The sequence below is a fragment of the Leptinotarsa decemlineata genome, unplaced genomic scaffold (assembly GCF_025532065.1).
Source record: "Leptinotarsa decemlineata unplaced genomic scaffold, Ldec_3_MD MMD2_tig00026358_RagTag_RagTag, whole genome shotgun sequence".
NCBI classification, from domain to species: domain Eukaryota; kingdom Metazoa; phylum Arthropoda; class Insecta; order Coleoptera; family Chrysomelidae; genus Leptinotarsa; species Leptinotarsa decemlineata.
This window is the reverse complement of record NW_027412703.1, coordinates 7,411,056-7,438,934: the sequence shown is the minus strand read 5'-3', so window position 1 is coordinate 7,438,934 and position 27,879 is coordinate 7,411,056. Positions and strand designations below refer to the sequence as shown.

General features: G+C 35.2%; 3 protein-coding genes across 3 annotated transcripts in view; 2 read left to right on the top strand and 1 right to left on the bottom strand.

Annotated features, from left to right (window-relative positions):
* Nucleotides 1-27,879, bottom strand: part of stg1 (stargazin-like protein) — a 323,672-nt gene that overhangs the window by 44,313 nt on the left and 251,480 nt on the right. The gene's annotated exons all lie outside the window — the stretch shown is intronic.
* Nucleotides 1-27,879, top strand: part of LOC111515246 (uncharacterized) — a 44,009-nt gene that overhangs the window by 6,840 nt on the left and 9,290 nt on the right. Inside the window, exons 2-3 of the mRNA XM_074184842.1 lie at nt 16,756-17,234; nt 21,934-22,035. Of these exons, the coding sequence (XP_074040943.1) occupies nt 16,756-17,234; nt 21,934-22,035 (581 nt within the window). The remainder of the gene's footprint in view (nt 1-16,755; nt 17,235-21,933; nt 22,036-27,879) is intronic.
* LOC141486607 (uncharacterized) lies at nt 18,383-21,665 on the top strand. The gene is made up of 2 exons (XM_074184841.1): nt 18,383-21,273; nt 21,337-21,665. The coding sequence occupies exon 1, from the start codon at nt 18,472-18,474 to the stop codon at nt 18,895-18,897; it is 426 nt and encodes a 141-aa protein (XP_074040942.1). The 5' UTR covers nt 18,383-18,471; the 3' UTR covers nt 18,898-21,273; nt 21,337-21,665.

The following is a 27,879-nucleotide window of genomic DNA, read 5'->3' as shown; positions in this document are numbered from 1 at the left end:
ACCATTACGGTCCATACGTATCAAGTTGAAATTAGGTATAGTAACAAATTTATCTGGATATTCTGGAGCGAGCCATGTTTTCTTGACTCCAATTATTGAGATTTTGTTATTATTGATAGAGTCTTTGAAATCACCAAAACAATTATTCAAAGAACGAATATTCACGTGACCGAATCTTGTATTGAGTTTTTTGATTCACTGATGGAAGGAACGCCATTAACATATTTGATGTATATGTTATCCTCGCCATTTTGTTTTCGTTCATTAAGAGAACCTTCTTCAAATATTCATGTTGAAGAATTGTCTTATCGGTACTGATCTGAACGTTGAAATTGAAATTTTTCATTTTATGTTTATTTTTCAATACCATATAGACGTCTTCTCGTCTATTAAGAATTACTTTCAGTGGTGGTGGTTGAACACCTCTTCTTCCAATCCTGAACGTTTTAATATCTTCACTATTTACCGACGAAGCAATAGCTCCAATTATATCTTTGGCATTTCTCATATCGGAGTTTTGACCATCATCCTTCGGTTTATATATAATTATATTTTCTTCTTTTCGTTCCGAAATTTCAGTTATAATGGTTTCAGCACTATCAGAGTATTTGTTCTCCTTGATTTCCTTGATTTCTTCCTGCAAACCTTTCACTAGTACAGTAAGATCCTTGATCGTCCGAGTTAATGCGCGGCAATTGACACACTCTGTACCCGGTGCGATAACGGGGTCCCCGCCCATGAGTTGTCTGCAATCCTCGTATTTATAAAATTTCCCTTCCATGCTAGTAAAAACATCACTTTGTTCTTTAGACATTCCAAGGCATTTGTAGTGAAAAAGTTTTCAACAAAAACTACATTGTAGGCCTGGCGCTCTATCATTTGTAGTTTTTGTGCATTTGTCACATTTCGCTGACATATATTCATTGAATTTCTAATTTTTTACTTAAAATCGAAATACAACAGTGAAAATGAGTGGTGTTATGTGTATAGATTGTACAAATAATGAAATTTTGGGTTATTGTTGGTATATAGTATTATTTCTGTCGTATCTTTCCAATAAGTACGGAACAATTTCTCACACGTCTACACTCACTTTGCCTTTTAGATGACTTTTTCTGTTTTTCATTTCTCTTTGTATATTCCATATCTAACATTGAAGTAATAGGGCGATGGTCACTTATTTGTTCATGGAAATTGAAATATTTTATCATGTAAACGGATATCAGTTTCAACAAAAAAAGTGGTTAAGACATTCGTGACTACATGGTCGACTTGCATCATTATTATAAGAGATGAATTCAGAGTACTCCAGGTTATTATTATATTCTACATCAACAATCATCAAACAATAGTAAATAATTTCATATTTGTTGAGAAATTTGAGCAGTATTTTGCTATGCTACGTACAGAAATACCGACTTTATCGTCAATAAGCTGTCAGAAATCGTGAAAGTCCAAGAGCGATCTTGCCGAAATCTCTGATTAAATATTGTTGTTTTGAAATATGCAAAAAACAGGAATTATTTTACTATGAGACCTGGAAGTGAGCCACTGGACCCATATATTGACTTTTTCATTCATCAAGAAATGAGCCTCATCGCTGAAGATGATTTTTAGATGAAAATTAGGGTCAGTTGCCAACTGCTTCAGAGCCCATTCAGCGAACACACGTCATTGTCCATGGTCGTTTACTTTCAGTTCTTGGTTCAGTTCAATTTAGTACGGTTGCAGGCCCAAGTCATGATGCAACATTCTCTAAGTTGTGCTCTAAGTTGTGCGGAAGATTGAGTTCCTGTGAGTTAAATCGACTGCCTCGGATTCTCCTGCACATTCTTAAAGACAGCGGCAATGTTTTCGGCAGATCTCACCTTTCGTTGATGAAAGGGTGTTAGTCGATCATTTGCTGAACTAGTGGACTCAAATGTGTTCGTGTTGTTAAATGATGTATCCGTCCGTGGTATTCTGACAAAATGAACTGAATTAATGACATCTGATTTAACAGATGTAGCTTTAACAAGATGGCCGTTATCAATTGTCAAAGTTCGAAAGTCCCTGTTGGAAAACCCTAATAAATATGCTACGGTTCATATTTACATTCAAAACTAATTCATTATTTTGTTGAATACTGATAACCCATGTCATCACCATAAACAGAACAAAACATATTTCGAGCCTGTACAGAGTGTAACATAAGTAGGTTAAAATATTCAAGTGACGTATTCCTGAGACAATGTGTCCGAAAATGCTTCGTTTCATAGATACGGGGTGTTGAAATTTAATTTTCTTGTTCGCTTTTTGGAAATAAGTCTTGCAAAAAATAGGTTATTTGCACGAAATTCGGTACCCGGGTTTTTTTGACGTAGAAAATCATAATTTTGTATTAATTTTCATGTAACATCTAGAGGGTGCTGCATACGCTGTCATTATTTATTTCAAATTGCCCTAACTTTTTTGACAGTAAACTTTTGGTACTTTTCATGAAGAAACCTAATTCTCACACCTTTTCCAAGTAAAAAAGGCACACTTCCTCAACAACGCTGAAGGTGATCGTTTTTGAGATATTTACAATTTTCTATATCGATGCATATTACTCAGCTCCTAGACCACTAAGTGAAGTTGCTGAGAACATTACAAAAACTAAGTATGTGGTGGATCTCGTCAAAATAAACAACTTCTTCCTATAAATGTTCAACGAAGAATGATTCGTTTTCGAAATACAGATTGTTGAAATTTTTTCAAAACATGGTAAGTTTTTTGTTATGAGTTTTTTGAAATTTTAGTTATTTTCATCAAACTTTATACGCAGTATACCCGTACAGACTTCTTCTAAACTGAGCATTATCGAACTGTTTATTCAATCCAAATTAAAAAATTTTGTCAGGTTTAATTATTCAATTAGAAAGTACTACATTTTGGAGTTTGTAAAAAAGCAATTCGGAGAAGTACTATGTTATTTATTAGGAAAATAGACATATAAAAATTTAACGAAACAACTATTACAACAATTGTTCAATGCAAGCTTCTGCTCTCCTCATCAAAGAATTCCGCACCCGGAGTATTTCTTATCGTTTCGCAGCAAGCTATGATGCGATCCCTCAACATTTCCTCGTTTTCAATGGGGCTTGCAAAACTAGCGATTTTAGGTGTCCCCAAAAAAAAATCGACGGGATTGAGATCCGGTGACCAATGAGGGCCAATGCTCAGTGCCTCCTCTTTCTATCCATCGTTGGGGATATGCTTCGTCTGAAAAAATTCTTTCTATAACACTAAAATGAGCGGGAGCTTCATCATGCATAGACCAAGAGTGATTTTGGTGGGAACATCTTCCATAGGTTGGGGAAGCTTGTGCTCCAAAAAACGTAGATAAGCATCACCATTCAAACGTAAGGGGAGAAAATAGGGCTCTATTAAATAATCCCCAATCATGTCTACCCATACATCTGTCTTGGAAATGAGTTTGCGTTATCGCATGTGGGTTCTCTTCCGCCCAGATGTGGTTGTTATGGAAATTAATGATACCATTTCTTGAAAAATTAGCCTCATCTGTGAAGAGAATTTTCCATAAAATTCGCGGATGGTGTTCGACTTTTCTTTGAAGCCATTGAGCAAATTCGATACGTGGTTAGAAATCACGTAGCGTAAGTGCCTGGACACGCTGAATATGATGAGGATATAATTGCTGTTCCTTTACAATTCTGTAAACCGTCATGTGACTCACTTTTGAAATTTGACTCATTTTTCTTTTACTTGTCTCTGGATGTTCACTAATTTCTTCGAGAACCGCCTTCTCCAATTCTACAGTTCTTGTAGTCCGTGGCCGTCGTAATGCAGAATTTGTTTTGAAGCTTCCAGATTCGGAAAGTCGTCGGAAAAACAAGGAGTCACGCGTTGGGAATACCTTTCCTGATAGATGCGTCTGGCCTCGCTTGAATTTCCGTCAGACAAGCCGTATGCAAAAACCATATCAGCCATTTCAGCATTCGTTTCAAAAAGCGAACAAAAAAATTCAATTTTAATACCCCGTATCTCCGAAACGAAGCATTTTCGGACACAAGTTCATATAGATTTTTTTTTCTCAAAGTTGTCTCACGAATACGTCACATGAATATTTTAACGTACTTATGTTACACCCTGTATAGGCAGTTCAATTTAGCTGATCACACTATCACTATCTTAGAAACGGTTAGACCTACTACGTTGGTTGAACTGAACAAATATATTTAAAATATTTGTTTAAATATGTTTTTTTCGCTAACCAGCTGTCGCACCCTCACGAACAACAACCCTCAGAAGACGAAACTTTTGCGGAAATAGAATAATCTTCTTCCAGATAGAGAATATTCTGTTGGTTTGTGAAATATTCACTAAAACTAGAATTGTAGAATTTCGTTTGTTGAATCTACTGCCTTCATTCCAAATGATTGAAAGAAAGGTACAGAAACTACATATTTTTAATGATCTGATATGAACCAATTTGCAATGCGACGTTTCATTCGTTAGATTTTATTTTCATCTTTATTTTTTTTAATACGAACCTGTATTGCAATACATAGATGAATTTGAGAAAGAAAGCTTTCAGCTTTCTACTTCTCCATTTTCTTACAAAAAATGTGTGAATCTTCCAAAAAGGGAAGGAAGCAATCAATTTCGAAAAACTAACTCTATACAAAAAGATGTGTAGATCATGCAAAGGGGTAACTTTCAGACACAAACTGGAAGTAAAGCCCTCTCAAAACAGCTACTCTCATATAAACATTGAATCACACGGAAGAAAAATACTTTGAAAACAAATATTTTTATATGAACACTGAATTATACAAAAACACAATGTCTTTATGAAAGTAGCTGTTTCGAGAGAGTTTTTTACTTTCCAGTGTTATTTCTTTGAAATTGATTGCTTCCGCGCTTTCTCTGAAAGATTCTCACATTTTTTTGTATACACATGGAGAAGTATAAAGACAAGTTTTTCTCAGTAATCAATATCTCCTAATAATATACCCCTTTCAATTTGAACAAGATTCCTATGGCTAGGATTTAATCAAATTAGCGAATTAATGTTGTTACGTACTGTCATCGGTGACATGAGTATATTGAACTCATTAGTGACAAAGTCGTAATTTTATGAATGAATTGAGTACCTTTTTTACAACCCTATCCATATATGGTCCTGATGAGTCATTTCTCTAAAAGATTCTCATATTTTTTGTATATAGATGAAGAAGCCAAAAGCTGAAACATTTTCCAAACATCAGTCTCTCCTGAAAATTTATCCCTTTCAATTTATAGCGGAATTCGTTATAAAAGTGGCTATCACAGTGAAAAAAAAATTGTCCGTATTTAAACAAATAAAGTTGATGACGGGATGAAATGAACGAAACGTCACTTCGAAATTTGGTTTGTTGCAGATTATAACAAATATGAAACAGTTTCGAAAGTTCCTCTGCAGTCTTTTTACATCGTCCGAAATGGAGGCGGTAGAGCCAATAAACGAAATTTGATAATTCTAATTTTTTGCGAAAATTTACAAAACAACCGCTGATTTTCCCGATCTAAAAAGAGATCATTCTAGTTACCAAAATAGAAAACATTTGTCCAATGCAACCGACTGTATATGTCTTACCGTTTTCGAGACAATTTTGGTATCAGCTAAAAATACTAAAAAAATGAATTGAAAGGGTTATATTTTTTAGGAGTGATTAATTTTTGGGAAAGAAAGTTTTTGGCTTTCTACTACTCCATCTTGGTACAAGAAAAAAAGGATGAGGGAGTCTTCCAAAGAAAGGAAGGAAGTAACTCTATACATGGATGTGTAGATCATGCAAAGAAGTAACTTTCAGACACAAACTGAAAGAAAGTCCTCCTGAAACAGCTACTTTCATATAAACATTGAATTATACGAAAGAAAAAATTCTTTCGAAACAAATACTTCTATATGAACACTGAATTATACAGAAGATACTTTTCTCTACTCAGTTCGTATTTCAAACATTCGTTGTGGAATAAAAATCAAATATCATTCACATGAGTTCTACTTTGAATGAATGGTAATAAATTGCACTTACATGGAACACTGTCACCCTCACTGGTATACACCGATGTTTCGCCTTAAGACAATTGCCCTAAGGCTCTTCAGTACCAAATTGGATAACATTATAGAAAATACACACACTTCATTCATGAATTACGATTTTTTAATGTCACGGAATAAGCTTGATCTGCTTATGGCTGGGATTAAATCAAATAGGTGAATGAATGTCATTACGATGTCATCGATGACATAAGCAGATCAAGCTTATTCCGTGACATTAAAAAATCGTAATTCATAAATGAAGTGTGTGTATTTTCTATAATGTTATCCACTTTGGTACTGAAGAGCCTTGGGGCAAGTATCTTACGGCGAAATATCAATGTATACCATTGAGGATAACAGTGTTCCATGTAAGTGCAATTTGTTACCATTCATTTAAAGTAGAATTCATGTGAATGATATCTGATTTTATTCCACAACGAATTTTTGAAATACAAACTGAGTAGAGAAAAGTATCTTCTGTATAATTCAGTGTTCATATAGAAGTATTTGTTTCGAGAGAATTTTTTCTTTCGTATAATTCAATGTTTATATGAAAGTAGCTGTTTCAGGAGGACTTTCTTTCAGTTTGTGTCTGAAAGTTACTTCTTTGCATGATCTACACATTCATGTATAGAGTTACTTCCTTCCTTTCTTTGGAAGACTCCCTCATCCTTCTTTCTTGTACCAAGATGGAGTAGTAGAAAGCCAAAAACTTTCTTTCTCATAAAAAAAATACTTTCATCATTTTTATTGTTAGTGGCTTCGAGGTTAAACCGTATAGATAAGCATTTGAATATATCCGAAAAAGTTTTATACTCGGTGAAAAATTTTGGTAATGGATGTACAAACTTTCCTCACGTCAGTTTTTCGACACCTACATCAGTGGCAACTAGCAGGAGTCGTCGGGAAAAAAAGAATGAACCTGAGTCTTTGACCACAAGGAAGCTAGAAAACTGCGCGGCATATGGTAAAGTGAATCAGCATCGAACAAAGTTATATATTTAAAGTATATTTGATAATTCATTTCCCATTTCATTGACACGAAAGACTGCCGTAATTGGAATCCATAAGGAATCTTTGCTGGACACTTGTGAATATTTTATATCAGTATCTACATTGGATAAATAGAACTGAAGAATTCATTTCATATTGTCAGAAATTGGTCTGACTGTGTATATTCACATTCTTATGAAGTTAGAACATTTTTTGTTCTGAACTGTCAGATTTTGATTCATCAAGTGTATGCAACATTTTAATAAAGTAATCATTCTTCAATATTGTCAATTTGACATACTAGGGCAATATATTTATTCTCCTGCCTTCTGAGAGTCCCCAACAGTTACTTGTTGTGTATATGCGTTGCACACATTATCTAATGGTAATAATCTATCTGATGGTGACAATGAATGATTTCTCCCAGTTTATTTGCGAACCACATTATCAACTTCAACCATTTTATAATTTTGCAATAGAGGCAATGATATTCATATGGGAATCTTGCATATCAAGTTCCCAATAGTAGGTACCTATAGTGATCAATAAGTGTAGTCTGTAATTTACTCTGAATCTGTTTAAAAAATTAGATATACTTGTACCTTTGATATTCTATATACAAAGATAATATAAAAAGCTTGTACTTTGTTATACCAGTCATCTTTATTCAATACTCTCTGAACTTTTGAGTGATCTCTCAGCCAAATGCTGTTTACTCTTCTGCCATCTGTTGCGCAATTTCCCAAATACTCTCATGGATAATGGCACGGGCCTAGTTCTCTACTCGGGCTTACTTCTTTACCCTCGACGATAGCTCCTAGATGCCGCTACGTGTTATTATTGGTTTTCAAGTTTTTCTTTTAAAGTTGCTTTCCATTTTGCGAAAGTGTGTTGGAGTTGTTAAAAAACTGATGCGTTCGCCAAAAGGGTAAGGGAGCTGGTCTCCAAACCTGAATGAAATTAAGATGGATTTCGTCTGATGCGTTATATCATCTTGGATTTCTTGTATCAAGTTTAAAGTCGACACTATAACTAGGTATGTACATTTTAATCATTTGAGTATCTTAATTTTTCGTCAAACTGCAACTACAAAAATTGTTCACAGATATATACCTACACGACATGATGTTGTGAATATGCACCCTTTCAACATAGCATCTCGTTAATACAACTGATGATGATCATATAAATGCCTAAGACTGATATTGTTCTGTTGTCAGAAATACATTCGTTGAGATGACAGTTTCTTTCATTTCTAACAAGATACTTCACTTCACTTCGATACTTGACTATACTTCTTTTATAAAAATATAACCCTTTCAATTTTAACATAACTGTATTATGAATTACGTCTCCATTCAATTGACTTTTCAGTTATTGTGATCTTTCAGAAAATATTTACCGATTTTGTTGTTCTCACAGATAAAATGCATAAAAAATGTAATAATAGATTTGGTGTTGTTTTCTTCAATATATTATTATATTATTGCTTCTCGAATACTAGATACTGATTCGAATAATATTACTAATATTTTCCAGTCGTCTTCTTCAGAGCTGTCAAAATAAAAACATATTTTTCTATATAATCCGGCGGATCTAATTGTTTGAAAAATAAACATTTTTCGAAATGAAATGAAACATAAACAATTTCGAAATAGAGCTACTTTCAACAAACAGAAGTCAATAATTTCGTGAAAATCTTTACATGTTTGTGACAGTGTTGTGACGAAGATTTTTTCAAATGATAGTATAGTAAACTAGTAGGTATTGACCCATCATCATTATTCATAATATTATTGTGATGAAATATTTCTAAGCTGTCATAGGCATCTAGATGCATGTTGTCTAATTAATCTCAATGAACTGAATTTTATGGAATGTTTTTTCTGCAAAACATGATGGGCGACTGCTAATTTTTCTGTTATTCCATATTATAGGTGTCCTAAGTGTTCCTTATATCTTATTTCAATAGGTATTTTAGTCTGTCCATAATATTTCCCATCGCAGTCCTTACATTTGATTTAATTTCGTAAATTTCAAACTTTTCCGAATACCAAATAGCAAAATGGCTCACTGAGGAATTCAGAAGCTTGCCTATTGCGAAACCAGGTTTCAGTATGAAAAACTCCTAAGAGTTTATACAATATATAAAAAACATCGTTCTGAAAGAAGGTGAAATTTTAGTTTCAGTGTGTGAGAGTTTAGTACATAGCTCGTTGAAATATAATTTTTAGTTATCAGATTCACCTGACAGAGGTATACCTGTATGGTATAAATAAGGACAACATTTTATGTATAGATTTATTTTAATCTTACTCTTGAAAGTTTTGAAATTAACAGTTTGGGGTTGAGATAGAACTCCAGTAATATTCAGAAAAATACTATTGTAAAATTATCCTGATGACTCTACGATTAGTTGAAATCATCAATTTTATGTGATGTGTATACGTGATTTTATGTGATCCACTTTCAAATTATTATCAATAAAAACCTCAAAAAATGGAATTCATTCTTATGGATGATTCTCAAAAATTTTACCTAAATCACTAGTACGTATCCTCTACACGAAGCCAGGTACAGAGAAAACCTTTACAAAACTTCATCTTTCACAGATATAATCGGTAATGGTTCAAAGTTCAAGCAATTCTACCATCTGTTACAAAGTTCCTTCAGACATATACACAAAGTTCAACGATTCTGAGTAAGACGTGACTAAAAGTAGATATCTCACTCTGTCCCTCACTTCTCACTCTACTTTACACTACACTACTTTACACACACATTTTTATCGAAGTACTCGCACTGGTTGGGCCTATTTTTATGACTATGTACTATGAATGTTGTAAAACATCAGCAGCAGTATATGTAAAATGTGGCAAAATATTCCATAGAAGCTGCCTAGATAGAAAAAAAAAACACGAAAAAATCTATGACTGTAGAATTATATGTTGCAGTGACGTCTCTCAAGAAAATAACACAACAGAACACCCTATAAGAAAAACCCCAGAAATCACAAACGCAAGCGATAAAAATTCCTTAGTGGACTCCTTGAAGAGGGAAAATGATCTACTGAAGGAACTTCTTGCTGAAAAAGACGCAAAATACGCAATTTTACTAGAAAATAAACTTTTACTAGATGAGAAAGTATCTGGCCTACTGCAACTGAACAAAAAACCAACTAATGGTAAAAACAACATTCACTATAAAAACAGCACCACAAAGTAAACAATAAATGAGACAAAAACAGGGGACTCCTACGCTACAAAAAGTGTAATTAAGGATCCTATTGACAATGAGAATGTAGTTGAATAGACAGGGGGAAACAAAATACCAAATTCTATTGAGGGGAATAACCACCAATCTAATACTACACAGGACTTACCAAACAAACAACTCAGAGTTATGCAAGAGGTCATAAACCTTTCCAACCCAGAAGATCCTGAAAACAACTCAAATTCCAATAATACTGTGAAAAAATCACGAGAGACAAGATATCTTCAACATAATGACCAACAGAAACCAAAAGGCTGGAGTGAGATCAGGAATAGGAGAAGACGTCGCCCAGGAGGAGTAGGGCAGGCTGAGGGAAGCCCCAGTAATTTTAGAGGTGCTAAACCTAAGGTATGGCTGTTTCTGCACCATGTTCAACCAGACGTGTCTGAAGGAGACATACGTCAATATCTCGAAACCAAAATGGAGAGAAACACCGACTTCATTGTGAAATATCTTCAAACAGAGGGCCACTATAAAGAATATATGGTAGCTGCGGACTTTAGCTATAAAAATGTGTTCTATAATCCGACTTTTTGGCCTAGAGGAGTAAGGTATAAATGCTTTGATTTCAATATACAAAGACAAAAGAAAATCAGTACTCAAGCACAAAATTTTTCCAAAGCTATGACCACAAACCAACCAATGTAGCCCGTAGCACTCTTGACACAAGACAAGCAGGTGAACTACATAGTATAATATATTGAAATATCCGAAACGTAAACACAGAAATACCCGAACTACAAGTCCAGATCAAGCCTCATGACCCAGATGTCATTTGCCTTGGTGAAACTGCATTATCTGAAGAACAACTGCAAAATGTTCATATTGATAGTTATACTTTAATGAGTTATTTCTGTAGAAGCGAGTTCAAAATGGGAGGTGTTGGAATTTGGCTGAAAAGCTACATCTCAGCTAAGGCACTGCATCTCATTAATATTAATGCCGAAAAAGACTTTGAAATTGCTGGTTGCACCTATTTTTCCTTGTGTTCAGTATATATAGATCACCTTCAGGTAATTTTAAATCATTTTTAATAAAACTTGATGCCTTACTTAATGAGTACTTCAATTGTAAAAAAAGTATATTTTTATGTGGAAACTGGAATATAAATTTTGGGGTAAAGTCCAGTGAAAGAGATTCTTCAATCAACTTACTTTCTTCCTATCAGCTAATACAACTAGTTATTCAGCCTATCAGAGTAGTGAAAAATACAGCGAACATCTTAGACAATATACACACATCGGAAAAGTCTAGGGATATTTTTAAAAATGGCAATAATTTTTTTTTAAATCGGGGTGATTATTAAACGAATGTAACTTACAACAAAATTTATTAAATGGTCAAAAATACTGAGTGCGCATATAAGCAAAACTAAAAAAATATGGCTCTTCTTTGGCACCCAGAAAAAAAATCATAATACAAAAAAAATTTGAATCAGTACAAAGTATGGCCTCTACGCTGGTTTATTACGGCCCTACATCTATCGTGCATCGACAAAATGAGATTGTCAATGTCTTGTTGAGGTACATTTGCCCATTTAGCGATTAAAAGCTCTCTCAATTGAAACGTTGTGTGAATGTTCCCCATATGCGGAGTAATTCTTCGTTGAAGCATATCCCACACATGCTCGATGGGATTCAGGTCCGGTGATTGTGCTGGCCATGGCAATACATCAACTCCTTCGTTGGTGAGCCAGTCAGTCACTAGACGCGCGGCATGTGGACGAGCATTATCGTGCTTTAGGTGGAAGTTTCCACCAACAGCACCAGCAAACGGACGGACGATAGGTAGAAGAATGGTGTCGAGGTACTGTCGAGCTGTGAAGGAGCGATTTGGAAAAACGAGATCGGTTCTGCCGCCGATCATGATTCCGCCCCATAGCATTACTGTACCACTTCTGTGTGTCTCAAACGTTCATTATTTGCAGGTCGTCTCCACAGTCTTACTCGACGAGAATCTGGATGAAATCCAAATCTCGATTCGTCTGTAAACAAAACTGTGGCTCAATCATTTGCATCCCAGTTTTGATGTTCTTGACACCACTCTAATCTTCCACCGCGATTGCCACTCGACAAAGGTGGACATCTAAGTGGCCTTCTGTTGTGGAGATCTGCTTCATGCAGTCGATTTCTGACAGTATCACGACCAATGGTTACCTGGTGCGTCTGCTGCAACACGTTAACCAACTCAGGTGCTGTGATTGTCGGTTGTCTTCTTGCGGTTAAGACCAAAAATCGGTCTTGAACTGAAGTTGTAGCGCGTCCTCTCCCTGGATGTTGTTCGGCTGGACTGCCAGTTTCACGAAAACGCCGCCACAATCGACTGATAACACTTTGGGAGATCCCCAAACGAAGAGCTACATCATTTTGTCGCATGCCACCTTGAAGAAGCCCTACAGCTCTATTCATCTCAGCCAATGGTAAGTGATGGCGTTCCATGTTAAAGCACAATATTTCCAGTTTAATTGCTGAGCAAGAACTGCATAGAATGTACAAACTCGACACTTTCAGATTATTCATTTTAGCCGAAAACCTACAGTTTGTAAAAAACTTGATAAAAGATTAGTTACCGTTCAACCCATAGAAATCTACAGGGTGGTCGAGTGTACCAATTTAATCGAAATTAAACGACCTCATGCATTTATTTTTATGATATTTAGTATGTTATAAAAATATCCCTAGACTTTTCTGATGTGTGTATTCACTAACACAGATATCGAGCATAATACTGTGAACACATTCGACACTCACTTAACAGACCACAATTACATTTTGATTGAACATAATACAACAAAATCCAACTCTACAAAAATCTACTTCAGAAGATCATTCAACGACGACAATAAGGCACTATTTTGCTACTACTTATCAACTGAATCCTGGGAGGAAGTATACAATGAGACTGACGTAAATAAGAAAGCTAAACAACTAATCAATATCTTGAATAACTATTTTGATATATGTTTTTCCTACAAAAAATTCTACACCAGACAGAATAAAAACTGGATTACCTACCAAATTAAAAGGGAGAGTGTCAGAATAAGAGATTTGTATGCCTTACAAAAAACTTTCGACGTATTTAGACCAATGTATAATAAACATGCCCAGAAGGCATACAAAAATCTAAAATAAGGTACAAACATCAAGTAACAAATCAAAAACTATGTGGAATATAGTCAAAGAAATAAAAGACACAAAAAAAGATAATTCTATCAAAGAAATAAATGTTGGTGGCACAACTATAAGTGACCCAAGTCAAATAGCCAACCATTTCAATACTTTCTTTGAGAATTATAGAGCTATTCAAAAACAAAAAAATCCTCTGGTGTCAGTGGCATATCTACTATAGTTCTCAAAGAAGTCAAACACCTACTAGCAGAACCGATAGATAGGTCATGTTATAAATGAATCTCTGAACTCAGGAATCTTCCCAGAAATTTTCAAAACTGCAATAATATCTCCAATACTCAAGAAAAATGATTGTCATATCTTGGATAACTTTAGGCCAGTCACCCTCCTATCCTCAATCCCCAAGCTTTTTGAGTATGCAATGCTCAGTCGTTTTTTACCATGCTTAGACAAATTCAAAGTACTCAGTAACTCACAATTTGGCTTTAGAAAAAAGAGATCAACTGTGGAGGTAATCCTGAACTTTTACTGCGAAATCATTGAAAATTTTGAAAATAAAAAGTACCCTGTAGGAGTTTTTTGTGACCTAAGCAAAGCATTCGACTGTGTTGAGCATGATCGGTTACTCTATAAACTGGAAAAATATGGTATTCATGGCATTCCATTCAACTGGTTTCAATCTTACTTAAAAAATAGAAAACAATATATCGAAATAAATAGTAATGTTAACCAAAACAAAAAAGTCAGATCAGAAACCTCCACCATTAATATAGTGGTACCTCAAGGCTCCATACTTGGGCCTATACTATTTATTCTGTACACTAATGATTTACCATGCTACACTGGAGACCACAACGTCACAATATATGCAGATGACACAAATTTTCTAATAACTGGTTCAGATTCCCTAGATACAGAGGCAAGTGAATTGTTTTCTGCTAATAATAAACCAAAACGAACTTCATAAATTTTCACCCACGGCAAAAATCTATAGACCATATATATATATATATATATATATATATATATATATATATATATATATATATATATATATATATATATATATATATATATATATATATATATATACTATAATTATAGAACCAGAGCACCTCATACAAAACAGCTCAACTAAATTTCTAGGGGTATACCTACTGCCCAAAAACGAATAATTAGATGTATGACCTCTTCTCATTATCTTGAACCATGCAAACCACTTTTTAAACGCCTAGGCATTTTAACAGTGGTCAACCTGTATATACTGGAAATAGCATGCTTTGCACATGATAGGAAACACCGAACCAACTGTCCAAATAATACACACCCATATTTCACAAGGAAAATACAAGAAATAATTCCAAACCACACCCTACAAATTACCTGTCAGAGTCCCACAGTTATGGGAATTAAACTATACAACTATCTATCCCCTACTCTGGAATCACTTACCACCTGCAACTTTAAGTTGAAACTCAAAGAAATACTCATTCGGACTCCCTTCTACAGATTGAATGAATTTTTTAATGAAAATTTAGTCTAGTTTTGATGTTATATAATTTACTTATATCAATACACCAACTTTATACACCAAATACTACCACTTTATCTCTATATAACTCTAATTATTTATTTTATTTTATAATGTACTATTTTTAACTACTAATGTGACTTATCCTATGTATATTTGCTTGTGACTTTATTGGATTAATAAATATCATTATTATTATTATTATAAAAATAAACTCTTTTACTGAACAAAAGAACAAGACTAATAGTTGACATTTATTTGTATACCACACTGTTACCTGAATGAAAGAATCAAAATGAATAATTTGGACATATAATAATAATAATAATAATATATCTTTATTCACACTTAATTATAATACGATAATACAATACTATATCCCATAATAGTGTGTAAGGGCGGAATTCAGTCGCCCCTATACAAGGATACTGGTGACTTCTCTTCCATTCAACCCTAAAAACAAAACTAAAGAGAACGAGAAAAAAGAGAAAAAAAAATAAGAGAAGAGAAAACAAATCTAAATCTAGAGGTTCACAGGCTTTACAAGTGTAACTTGAAGTCACGAAAAAATATATATTATTTACAATCAAATCAGAATGGTTTTCGTTTCGCAGATTTTGTAATACCTGTTGTACTGAAAATCTTGCATTGAACTGTATTTTTTTGCATACATTCAATTTTTATTTGGTAACTCGTTTCTAGTTTATTGGCTGAAAGATATATTTTCATACTCAAGAGATCAATTGCCAGTCATGGTTGATTTCAAATAATATTCATTTATAACGGCACCAATTTTTGAAGTACGAATGACAATAAACTCTGATAGGGACTCTACTCCTACACCCCATTCCTGACGTGAAGGCATAGTAGAGTAGAGTAGAGTTTTATTTAACCATGTAACCTATAAATACATACAGGGCTTTCTAACGCAAATTTGATCCCCCCTGTAAGTCTGAAACGGACTTGTAAATGAAAATTTCAAGGAATACGTCACTTTTTATTTTTAGGGGGACTAATTCTGATATGATATTTTTTTTAATGGCATAGGGGGTCGTGTGATACATTATTTGAAAGGTCTTGTGTCCCTCTATTACTTCTGTAACTTTTTTCGGAATTGGTTCATTCGTTATTGAGAAATTGAATGTTGAGCGTTTTATTCAAGAAAAACCAGAAAATTCGCTGTCGCTGAGGAAATCAACAAAAATAATATCAATCAACGAATAAAGTGTTCAAAATGACCTCCATCTAGTTCCATACAATAATACAGTCTACTTTCGAAAGCGTTCCTTACTTTATTGAAGATGTCCGGAGTCATAAATCGGCATTCCCAAACAATTCTCTGTCGCAGGTCTTCTAGATTTGTAGAATTTATTTAATTAGCAGTAAACGTTTTGAAATGGACGACACTGTTAGTTTTTTTGTACTGGTAGTTTTTGTTGAATCTAGTTGTCGCAGAACAAAAAAGTATATAGTTGGCCTCTGTCACCTTATCACAAATTATTATTCAGTCATCCTTTTTCACTGTGTCCCAACATGGTTTTTTCTACTGAAGAAGGAATAGAAATTGTTGCAACCTATTATCAAAAATAAATGAATGTCCTAAAGCTGCTGCAAGAATTTATAATACGAGTCATCCAGACCACAACGTGAGCCATCAATACGTTAAACAGAAGACCTGCGCCCTGAATTTAAAACATATGGACAACAACAGATAGTTATTTACAAAGTATTTCATATTTCTAATGTATGTTTTTTTACAGATTTGGCTCAAATTCTTCATTCTCACTACGAAGAGGGAAAAAATAAAGCAAGTGATCAACGACACCCAACTATTCTGGAAAAAAGATCCGGAGAACAGCCAGAATCAACAACAACTGAAGTATCTTGCTAAATTCGAAAGGATATTTTTATCATACATAGGTTGCAGTACTTGCATGTTTTTGTTCAAACCCCTATTGGTGGAAGGGACAACTATCTACTATTATTATAGAATACCGCAGATTCCATTTTCTGTATCGTATGCCATAGAATTTTATGTGACACTCGTAACTATGTCCATGGTTATAGCCGTCAACTTATTCATTGCGATCGTTATCGTACTAGGAGCCGGCCAATTCAGTAATTTGAATGCAAACATAAGACAACTTGACTGTAGTAAAGCCGAAGAAAATGAAGAAGCAATGAAAATCTGTATTTTGGAAATCAACGAAAACGTCATATATCACCAATTCCTCATTAGGTGCGATTGAGAAAATACGAATAGCATAAATTTTTCAAGTACAGTTTCAATATTTACGACCTTTGATACTTGTTTTTAGCATTGATTATTTCAACTAAAAAATGAGAAATGAAACTTTCTTTGTTTTCTACCACTTTCATTTGCAACCAACGTTACTACAGTTTCGTTCTACGAGGACATTTTTAAACTATTGCCACAAACTTGTTTATTGTAATAGTTTGAAAATGCAGTAACGTTAGTTACAAATAAAACTGGAAAAAAACATGGAAAGTTTCTTTTAACATTTTTTATCACGCTTCTATTAGCTTCATCTGTATGTGTGTCTGTCTGTCTGTTTGTTTGTTTGTTTGTTTGTAACTTTCCTTTTCATCTCAAATTTATTCCTGTTTGAATGCTCGGGATCTGTATTTGACAGAATTATCGAAATTATCGCTTGATCTATTCGCGAGCAGATGGCGCTGAAAGTAACCTCCTTGATATAATTCGAACTCACTTTACATGTATTTCTCCATTTGAAAAAAGGCCTGCTGCCTCATTTGTAATCCTCCTTTGCGCGCCTGCTGCCTTCTTTGGGCTTGGTAGCTGATTTTCAGGCCCCCTCTCCGGAATCGAAAAATATCAATGGTCATTTTCCTAAACAATATATGGCTGATTGATCCCAAAGTTTGGATAGAATAAATATTGTTCAAAAAGGCTTAAAAACACGCTTTCATAACATACGAAACTAAAACATGAGAAATAGGTAAAAACAATAAAAAAACACGTTGAAAATATTTTGTTTTTTAAATCAGCACAAGTATCCTGGTGCAAAATTTGAACCTTGATTTTTTGGTGTATGCTGGGACAAAATATATCCCGCTTTGTAATGAGCTTATACTTCGTGGTACGTCGGTTCATTTTCTTTCCCGCATCAAATAACTCACTCCTATTGGTCTTCGTCATCATCTGTTCAAGGCTGAATCACAGTAAACGAAGCGTTAGTTGTGAATAGCAAACAATCGAAACTCGTAGAGGACGTGTTTCTCCATTTGAATTTCGGTTGAAAAGCGTATCTATTTATTGTAATAACCCTTGTTGTATGAAATATAATAATTATATGTCTGAATTATTCAGACAAGATAGGTAAGCTACCTGTTTCATTATTTCAATTTATAAGTTTATTTTTCATTCATAATCTGTGAAAATAAACTCTGTGCAAAATTTGTCCCACCATACAACAACACATTTTCGTTCAGAAATGGCCAAAAGATTTTCAAAGGAACCCTTGCCACTCACGCTGATTGGGATGACAGAAGAGGAACTGTACAATGAAATAAACCTGGAAGTCGATGCTACGAAGGAATATGCAGATATACCTTCTGATATTAGGTCTGAAAATGATAGTGATGGGGATAATGACTGCGAAATTACCAATGCAGAAGCTGAATTCAATTTTGATGATGATAACATAATGCTGTCGGATAAAGAAGATGATACACCTTTACCCATGGATACATGGGACCCAGAAGATTTACTACCCCTATCACAGTTGAAGGCAATGGGAAAGATACAATGGTGCAAAATGCATAAGATCACTCCACCAGAAGATTTCAAAGAACCTTTCGGTGTTGCTCAAGATATCAAGGATTCGAGTAATCCATCACCTTATACTATTTTCTGTTAGTTTATCTCGGATGAAGTATTGAATAATATAGTTTTCCAGACTAATTTATATGCTGAGCAGAATTATCAGAAAACTGGGAAACCATATAAACTGACAGACATACCTGAAATGAAAACATTATTTGGGAATAAATTTGTTGATGGGCATGAAAAAGTACAGAGATCACTGGAGTCAAAATCACGACTTTCATGACACTTATGAAAGTAAATTGATGACTGTTCACCGGTTTGGATGAATGTTGAGTAATATTTATCTGAATGACAACATTAGAATGCCTGAAAGAAATACCAACCAATTTGATAAACTGTATAAAATACGCCCTTTCATAAAAATTATCAGAGATAATTTCAGATGCATTTACCCACATGAACATATAGCAATAGATGAGTCAATGATTAAATTTAAAGGTCCATCTTCTCTGAAGCAATATCTTCCAAAAAACTTTTCAAAAGGGAGTATAAAGTCTGAATGATTTGTGATGAAACAGGATATTGTACGGACTTTGAAATCTACACAGGCAAAATAGCTGGAGAAGTGGAAAAGGCTTTGGGTTCTAGGGTTGTGAAAAGATTATCTTCAATGATTGAAGGTAAATCTCACAGACTATACTTTGACAATTTTTTTTCGAGTGTTAGTCTGATGAAAGATTTAGTAGATAATCATATATATGCGTGTGGTACTGTCAATACTAATAGAAAACATTTACCAATTTTCGCACCAGATAGAACCATGAAAAGAGGTGATTATGAATGGTTTTGCAGTAACACGGGAGTTTGTGCTTATAAATGGCGAGACAAAAGAGCAGTTCATCTCCTCTCGAATTTTCACAGCCCTCATTACTTTACTGAAGTGAGACGAAAAGGAGGTGATGGAAGCATCACAAAGATACCGTGCCCTGCTATTTTTGTAGATTATAATAAATACATGAATGCAGTTGATAAATTTGATCGCGGGCGCCTCGCGGCAGGCCCAGCACCGTGTGTCAGGAACCTCTATACCCATCACGCGACTGCGGTAGACTAAGGTGTTGGAGACACCATCCTGGCATGCCATGATGAACCCTTCAGTTTCCGACTTCAGCCCACTAGACCTGAGAGTATTAATATAGAGAGAGTATTATTGTTACTATTATTATTATAAATCATAACTCCTACACGAAGTAAACCACTTGACATTATTCATATAAAAGACCTTTGAGGCAGATGGACAGAAACGTTGTGCATGCTCAAAAAAAGACAGTGAAAACCGGGTTGGTATACGGTGGTCAGATGGAACTTGTAGTACCAAAAGTTCTGCTACTGCTGCAGACTGCGAGAACGAAGGTTATACTTCAAATTCCGATAGTTTATAATTGAGATATAACTCAGATGATTTTGGCCTATTTAATTTGTGTCACATATCACGATCCAACTATTATTATTGAAGATGATGAATTCAATATTCCCGCCCCTTTCATTTCATATGCCCACACGTGACGATCCACCTATCGACACCGAAGATATGGCTCAATACTTTGTTTTTCATTGTGTCATATATAAGTTAGCGCTTTTTGACATGCCACAATATTGTTTTTTTTGTCACTTAATTCATCATGTCTTCATGTCTGTTACTTCCGATGCCGCCGTGCTCATGGAAATGTGGACACAATTTTCCTAGGTGTGCCAGCTTCGCCAAAAAAAATTAACATGTCAAACGCGCCAGTTTCAAATTCAAATCCGGGCATCACCATATTTTTCCTACTATGTCACAAAATTCATACTAAGACAAAATCAAACCTATCCGCTGACTCAGGTGTACCACCACAATGTCCAGTTTTCATTAATTTCCACAATAACATATTGGTGTTGAGACTAAGGTCAAGGCCTAGTCGCCAACGATATGAATTCAATGCGTATCCGAATATTTTTTCAAATGTATCTAAAGGAGCCCTAAGGAAGCTTCGAAGGGTGGAGTCTCGTTTCAAGTAAAGGATTCTCTACTTGTAGGAAACTCTAGAATAGTAAGAAATGGTTGTTTCCTGTACCAGTTTGATACCAATTTACGAGCTGGTATAATAATTGAATACCAATTGGCTCACTTGAGGTACTTGGGAAATCAGAAGGTCAATGTGATTTTTGCAAAAAGATCTATCAACCATTATAAAAGAAGTACATTGAAAATCGTGCAAGAATATATTGTTTCCGGTAAATGGCGCAACATCAAATTTTGCCCAGCGAACAATTCTCAACAAATATCTGTAAAAAAATTAATGAAAAGGGGTACAAGAATCGCTTGGCCACCGCGGTCTCCAGATACGAACTTCCCCAATTCTTCTTCGAAGCTATATGAACAAGAGTACTTATGATCAAGAGTATAATAATTTCCGTTTATAGACAGGTAAGAAACTAGTTTTGAGTTGCTAATAATAGAACCTAATAAGTCTTCATTGCTCATGAACAGGCATGCAAAAAGGAAACCCATACAAGTTCAAACATACCACAAGACCGGAATGATTTTGGAACAATAATTGACCAAAGTAAGCCTAAACTATTGATAACAATTTCATTTTCATACTAAAGAAGCGAACTGACCTACCGAAAATTTTCAAACAAATAAGACCTGCAGGAAATATAGTATTTTTCACCAGAAGGGGCATCTTTGTTGACAGTGTGGTTTGAATTACAAACCATTGAACTTCTGAAAATTCCCAGAAGCAGAAATGTAAGAAAGATTATCTGAAACCGTGAAAGAACGTATATGAACAGAGATTGACATTCGCAAATCAGAAATACCGGATTCATCTTTGAATAGTTGAATTTTTGGGTAATTTCTTATTGAAATTCTTTTGATTTTCCCATAATCATTGAAATAGACCATAGAATGGAGAAATTGATCATTCAAAAATCATTTATTTTTTCCCCGGTATAAGAACCAGTTATATATTGTTGTATATGATATATAAGTGAAAGAAAAACTGGTTAACAGAAGCTTTTGTAACTGATGCCTTGATGTATTCCAATACAGATTTTTCGCTAAAACTTTTTCTTTCTTTTTCAGGTATGTGAGACGACTGGATGATATATTTTCCATGATGTTCGTAGTTCTAATCGGGATAATAACTGCATTGCTCTGTATGAATATGTATGTCCTATCCCTGCCGTGAGTATAATCATTTCTTAGAAAACCTAGTTCAATAGCAATTGAACATATTGAAAAAGTTCACATAATATATGGGTTGAAAGGAAACTGATCAAAATTGATTCATTTTCTCAAAGGGAAAGTATTATTGATCATAGTACTCAAAAATAAAAAAAAAAAGCAATCATTTTTTATTGTCAAATTGCACTATGTCAAAAAATATTCAGAAAATCCTCGAACTATTATTTTAGTATATTTTCAGCAAAAGGTTTCACATACTTCACCAATTACCAGTTGTAACCACTGGAAACATTAGAAATCACAAATGCAGCATGTATCAATTATGCGTGAGTAGACAATAGCTGTTTTCTTACTCGAAATGAAAGTTTTTTCAGTGTCACTATTGTTTGCGTTTGAAGGCCGTCAATTTTTGATCTCCGATGATTGGATTGTACAGCTGCGTAAGCCGTATTTATATTGACCCATGTAGTTTGCTTGCTAATACCTGTACCTGGATTAGGTAAATTGTCAATAACATTCCTGCCATCATGCTGTTTGCTATTCTTGAACCTCTCAGACTGGGATTTCATATTCGGTTGAGGGTCACAGCTTCTTCTTTTCTGTAGAAATTATCTGTGTGTTTTCAACAGAATCCTTCAGTGAGTGCGTGTTCCGCCACAGCCGACTTTTCCGTTAAGCCTAGTCTGCAGTTTCATTCATGCTCCTTAAGCCTAGTTCTCATGGATCTTTTGGTGATTACGATGTATACTTTTCCACAAGTGCACGATATGCGATAGTGAGTCTCTTATGTCTTCAGCCGACCTGAGGCTTTGTTGTAACTTCTTGGTAGGTTTGGAAACCGTTTTAATGTTGTGTTCCCCCAAGAGTTTTCCAATTCTGTCTGTGACCCTAGGGATATAAGGTAAATACTCACGTGCAACCATCTGATCCTTCTTTCAGTTTTAATCCGTGGAACTCTTCAGTTTCATGGCCTTGTTGATCTCGAGTACCCTGTATCTCAAACTCAAAGTCACTTGAGGACGTTCCGGTTCTTTCTCGAATTTGCAATATATTTCTTCAACGTTGTGTTCTCGTTCTCACTGAACGCTTTACGGCAACTGCTCACCACACTTCTTATAAAACTCTAACTCATACCTCAACTCCGTCGCCGAAATCAATCCCAAGAACGAACCCCATGTCCAAGGTCATAACTCTAGGTCATATGAAATCGTCGGCGACCAATTCAGGGTCACATAGCTCAAAGTCGTGTGACGTCATTCGAAAACATCTTGTCACATGGGGAGTCGTATCTCAAAATCAAATTCCATATTTGAGGTCAAACATCACGGTCAAGGTCATATTGCTTGCACATAATACAAGTTCATGGAACGTCATTCAGAGTAGAACCTCAAGATCACGTGCCGATACGTAGTTGAATCTCGAGGTCGGACTCCACGTTTGAGGTCATCTGGTGTGCATTTACATCAAGGTCATGTGATTCCTTACATCAAACCTCAAGGTCACGTGTCTAGGACATAATCAAATTTCGAAGTCAAACACCATGTTTGAGATCGTATAACATTGTACATCGCATAAGGCCACGTGACGTCAGTTAAGGTCGAAAGTGGTAGGGGAAGGATGTAGAACAGGTAAGAGCTCCCCACTTGTGGACTGGATTAATTCAGGGGATACGTTATTTCGTTACGATTGGAGTGAGACCGAAGTCAGCCAAGTCAACAACACCACATGATGGCACCGGAACGAACCATCAATGGGGTGACGGACCTTAATAGAAAGGTCTCCCAAAAATACGGGGTTGAAGGTATTTCCAAGCACTGTAAAACAATAGAGAATAGTAACAGAACAGTAATAGATTCCAGCGATCCATTCAGTATACATATGTGTGGATCTACACATCTTTGTATTACTTTTTCGTATGAAAATGAAGAAGTAGAAAGCCAAAAGTTTGTTTGGAACACTGTTTGGAATCTTTGGTGTAGTAATGAATATTATTGGAGTTCTATCCCAACACCAAACCGTTATTTTTAACACCTCGACACGTGTTTCAATCACCAGGTGATCATCTTCAAGAGGAAGATTAAACTCTTCCTCTTGATAAAACTTACACAGCAATCATCAAAGTGTTCATTCTGAAATACGGCAGTCGAAGACACTGAAATCAACACCGAGGATAAAATTATTGATATTATTTTTTTTTTGACAGATTCATGACCAGATAACAGGTCAATCTAAAGTGATGGGTTCTATCGTCGTTGCAGATGTAACATATTTTGAATTCCTTGCCAATGTATTTTATGACTCCGTATACTAGTACTAGTAATAAAAGATCGGTGAACAATCACGTGAACAGAATTGATCATGTATTACCAGAAAGTCACTAGATGCGGGACGTTTATGAGAATAAACTAAAAAAAAAAATATCGTTAGCGAATCAGTACTTGGACATTATGATAAAAATCGAACTTTATTTTGACGTGTGATGCAAGATGCAAGCCCATATGGCGTCGGTTGCGTGCTCAGTCGGCCTAATGGTGAAGATATATAAACTCCAGTCGTTGAAACCCCAGTGGTAGAAACCCCATAGTAGAATACATTTTTATTTTAAAGCCTCATTTTCAAACCAGGTGAATTCTCACATCGAGAGAAAAATTGGATGTCTCTCTCGTTTTCCAAAGTGAAATAGAGAGGGACATCAGATTTTTCTGTCGATGTGAGAGTTGCCCTAATTTGAAAATGAATTCCGTGAAGGAAATTCCGATGATCTGACAGTATTCAAAATTATCGTTGGGGTAGATAAACATCAAAAGAACATTTGTGAGAGACATTTAATCTTATTGCCGTTCATAAACTTCTACTAGGTAGGAGTCTTCTAATCAGATGAAAGAATTCCAGAAATTGTGTCAATGTCCATTGTGACAAGTTTGTTGAACGCTCATGACTATGGTTGAATATACTGTTCATGAAAAAGTATTGCTAATGCATATGACCTCAGCAGATGAATGCTCCAGAAGTACTAATATGCGAGGATATCTTAGTGTTAGAATGATTTTTGGTCGAAGTTTTCGAAAATGAGGCAAAAAAGTACCAAATTTTGTCCCGAGTCCCACAATATATATGGAAAGTTGGAAAATGAATGCAAAAAAATTATCGTATTTGTAACGAAAAGACGAGATAACTTATCGTGTTGCTGTGGTGCATACAAGTAAAAATTGCTTCAGGAAACAGAAACTCTTCCCTAAAAATATTGCACTTCAAAACGCTGGAAACAGTCAAAATGAATGATTCGCCGCAATACTGAGTACGATGGCTAAACTTAGGAAACGAAAATGAATATTCAGTGAGACTGATTAATACAGTTTATCATATGATTTTCACTAAGGAAAGTTCTACAAAAACCGCGACACGTGTTTTGCTATTCAATAGCTATCTCAAGCATAAACTATAAGTCACTTCTAAATTACAACTATTTTATACTTTAACACTTGTATGCCTAATTCTAATGAATGAATCTACCTGAAAAGACCGGGTATGAATTCATTAACTATATGAATAAATTAATTTTTCGAAAGTACCGTGAATATACTTACATTTTCTTACCTGGAAATGAACTGATTCAATGATGGCGAATTAATCAGTTCAGTTTGAACAATCACAAGATATTGAGAGTTTTTGACTTTGTTTATTTCCATACTCTCCAACAGGTTGAGTTTCAAACCTTTCTTCTGGAAATGGAGGAGCTTGAATTCATGTTTGAACTCATGTCCCTCTGTGATTACATGAGTGGTATATACGGAATTTATTTTTCAATTCCGGAAAATATTTCTGTGTTCCTTTATGCGGGCTTTGAACGTTCTTCCAGTTTGACCTATATAAAACATGGGACATGTTATTGTCCAGTCCTTAAAATTCATAGTGACATCCTTTACCATCTCCATGGTGAATGTGATAGAAGGATGAAGAGAATGGATGAAATTCAAGAACTTAGTCAACTGTCTGTTCTTTCCTGAGTTGACTAAGTTCTTGAATTCCATCTATTCTCTCCACCCTTCTCTCACAGTCACCATTGAGATGGAAAAAGACGAATCTCTGTTAACAAAAGGTACCAACAAATATGATTTTTCAATTTATCGTAAACCAGCACATACGGATATCATCATTCATAATTCTTCCACCCACCCATATCAGCACAAAGTAGCAGCATTCAACAGTATGATCCACAGACTGATGAATGTTCCCTTGTCAGAGGCGAATTTCAATAAAGAACTGAACATAATGAAATAAATTGCCGTCTACAATGATTACGAAAGCAGGCCAATACATTATATGTCATCAAAAAGTTATACAGTCAAGCTTTGAAGGAAGTCTACCCAAATCGAATTAATGAGGATAAAAGTTAAAGAACCTTTACCTACTTAGACCAACCCACTACAAATATTTCAGCTTTCTGCACAACAAAGGTGTGATTTCATCAGTTCGGACTCCCATTGTCTAATATAATATAAATTGATTTGAAATCCCTGGAAGAAATTAAAAAATTAACCGAAAATAACAATTTTATTAAACAAAAAACTGAAATTACAAAGAAATAACATGCAAGCAACAAACAAAAAATGGAAAATTGAAATAATAATAAAAGCTGAAAAACTAAAAAATAAAATTATTATTGACAAAAAATGAAAAAATAAAAGATTTCAAACCAAGTTAAGTCACGACGTTTCGATTTTTAGTATACACAATCGTCTTCGGGTGATAACTGGAATTATTCCTCCGAGATCTGACTAGTTATAGTCAGATGACTAGTTATAGGTCGTTCGAGTGCTTTCACCTATCCTCTCTTCCCTCTTTCCGCTTCATTGGTTTTAGCGGGAGATGACCATTTGGCGGGAGTTGGTCGTTTTTCGCTTGATTAGAGGTTTCTGTATGTTACGAATCTCTACGCTAGCTTGACTGAATGCGTTGTTGGACAACATATACGCGGCTTCTTTGAATTTTCTCCTAAACCACTGTTCCTCTTTGTGTACACTTTCAGCTTGAGCCCAAAAGATGAGTCCAAACATGCTCTGCTATTCCGGATTTGCTGGTTTCTCCTCGCTGTGTATGTTTCTTGTGCTCAGCAATGCGAACTTTCAATGGCCTCTCAGTTTCACCGATGTATAATTCTCCGCACTCGCAGGGTATCCGGTAAATGTAATTCTTGGAACCGCAGTCCGCGTTTGGTGGCCTAGTTTTTGTGAGGCTGCTACGGATAGTGTTCCTAGATCTGAAACAGGTCCTGATGTTATACTTGGACCCAATCTTTCTTATCCTTTCCGATAATCCTCTGATGTAGGGAAGTACAAGTACTGGTTGTGGCGGCTTTTCTTCTTTGTGGAGCTCTTGCTGTCTTCTAGCTGAAGCCTGTTCTACCATCACTCTGGGGTAACCATTCCATTGAACGTTATTTTCAAGACAGAGAGCACGGTCTAGTAGAGTCTTGATGATTCCTCTCTTAGTCGATTGATGATGGTAAGATTTCTGGTTCTGGTTCCAAAATTATATTCAAAAAGATAGCAGGCAAGTATATTCTAGTCTCACAGCCGCACTGGAAAATAACCAACACAAATTCTAATCAACATGAGGCTAAACATGCTGGTGAACAGGGTTATTCCAGATTTTTCCGAAAATATGACAAATGAACAGCTGAATTGATCAATCTTGTGATAGTTTTTGAAGATAACGATTCAGTATTTTCTAGTTCATATGAACCTGACCCGAATTGGGCATTCTCAATTGTCGTTGAGTTACCAGGCCCTTTAAGGTGGCTACACCAGATATGAAAATAATTAGGAGATACAGTGAACCAAA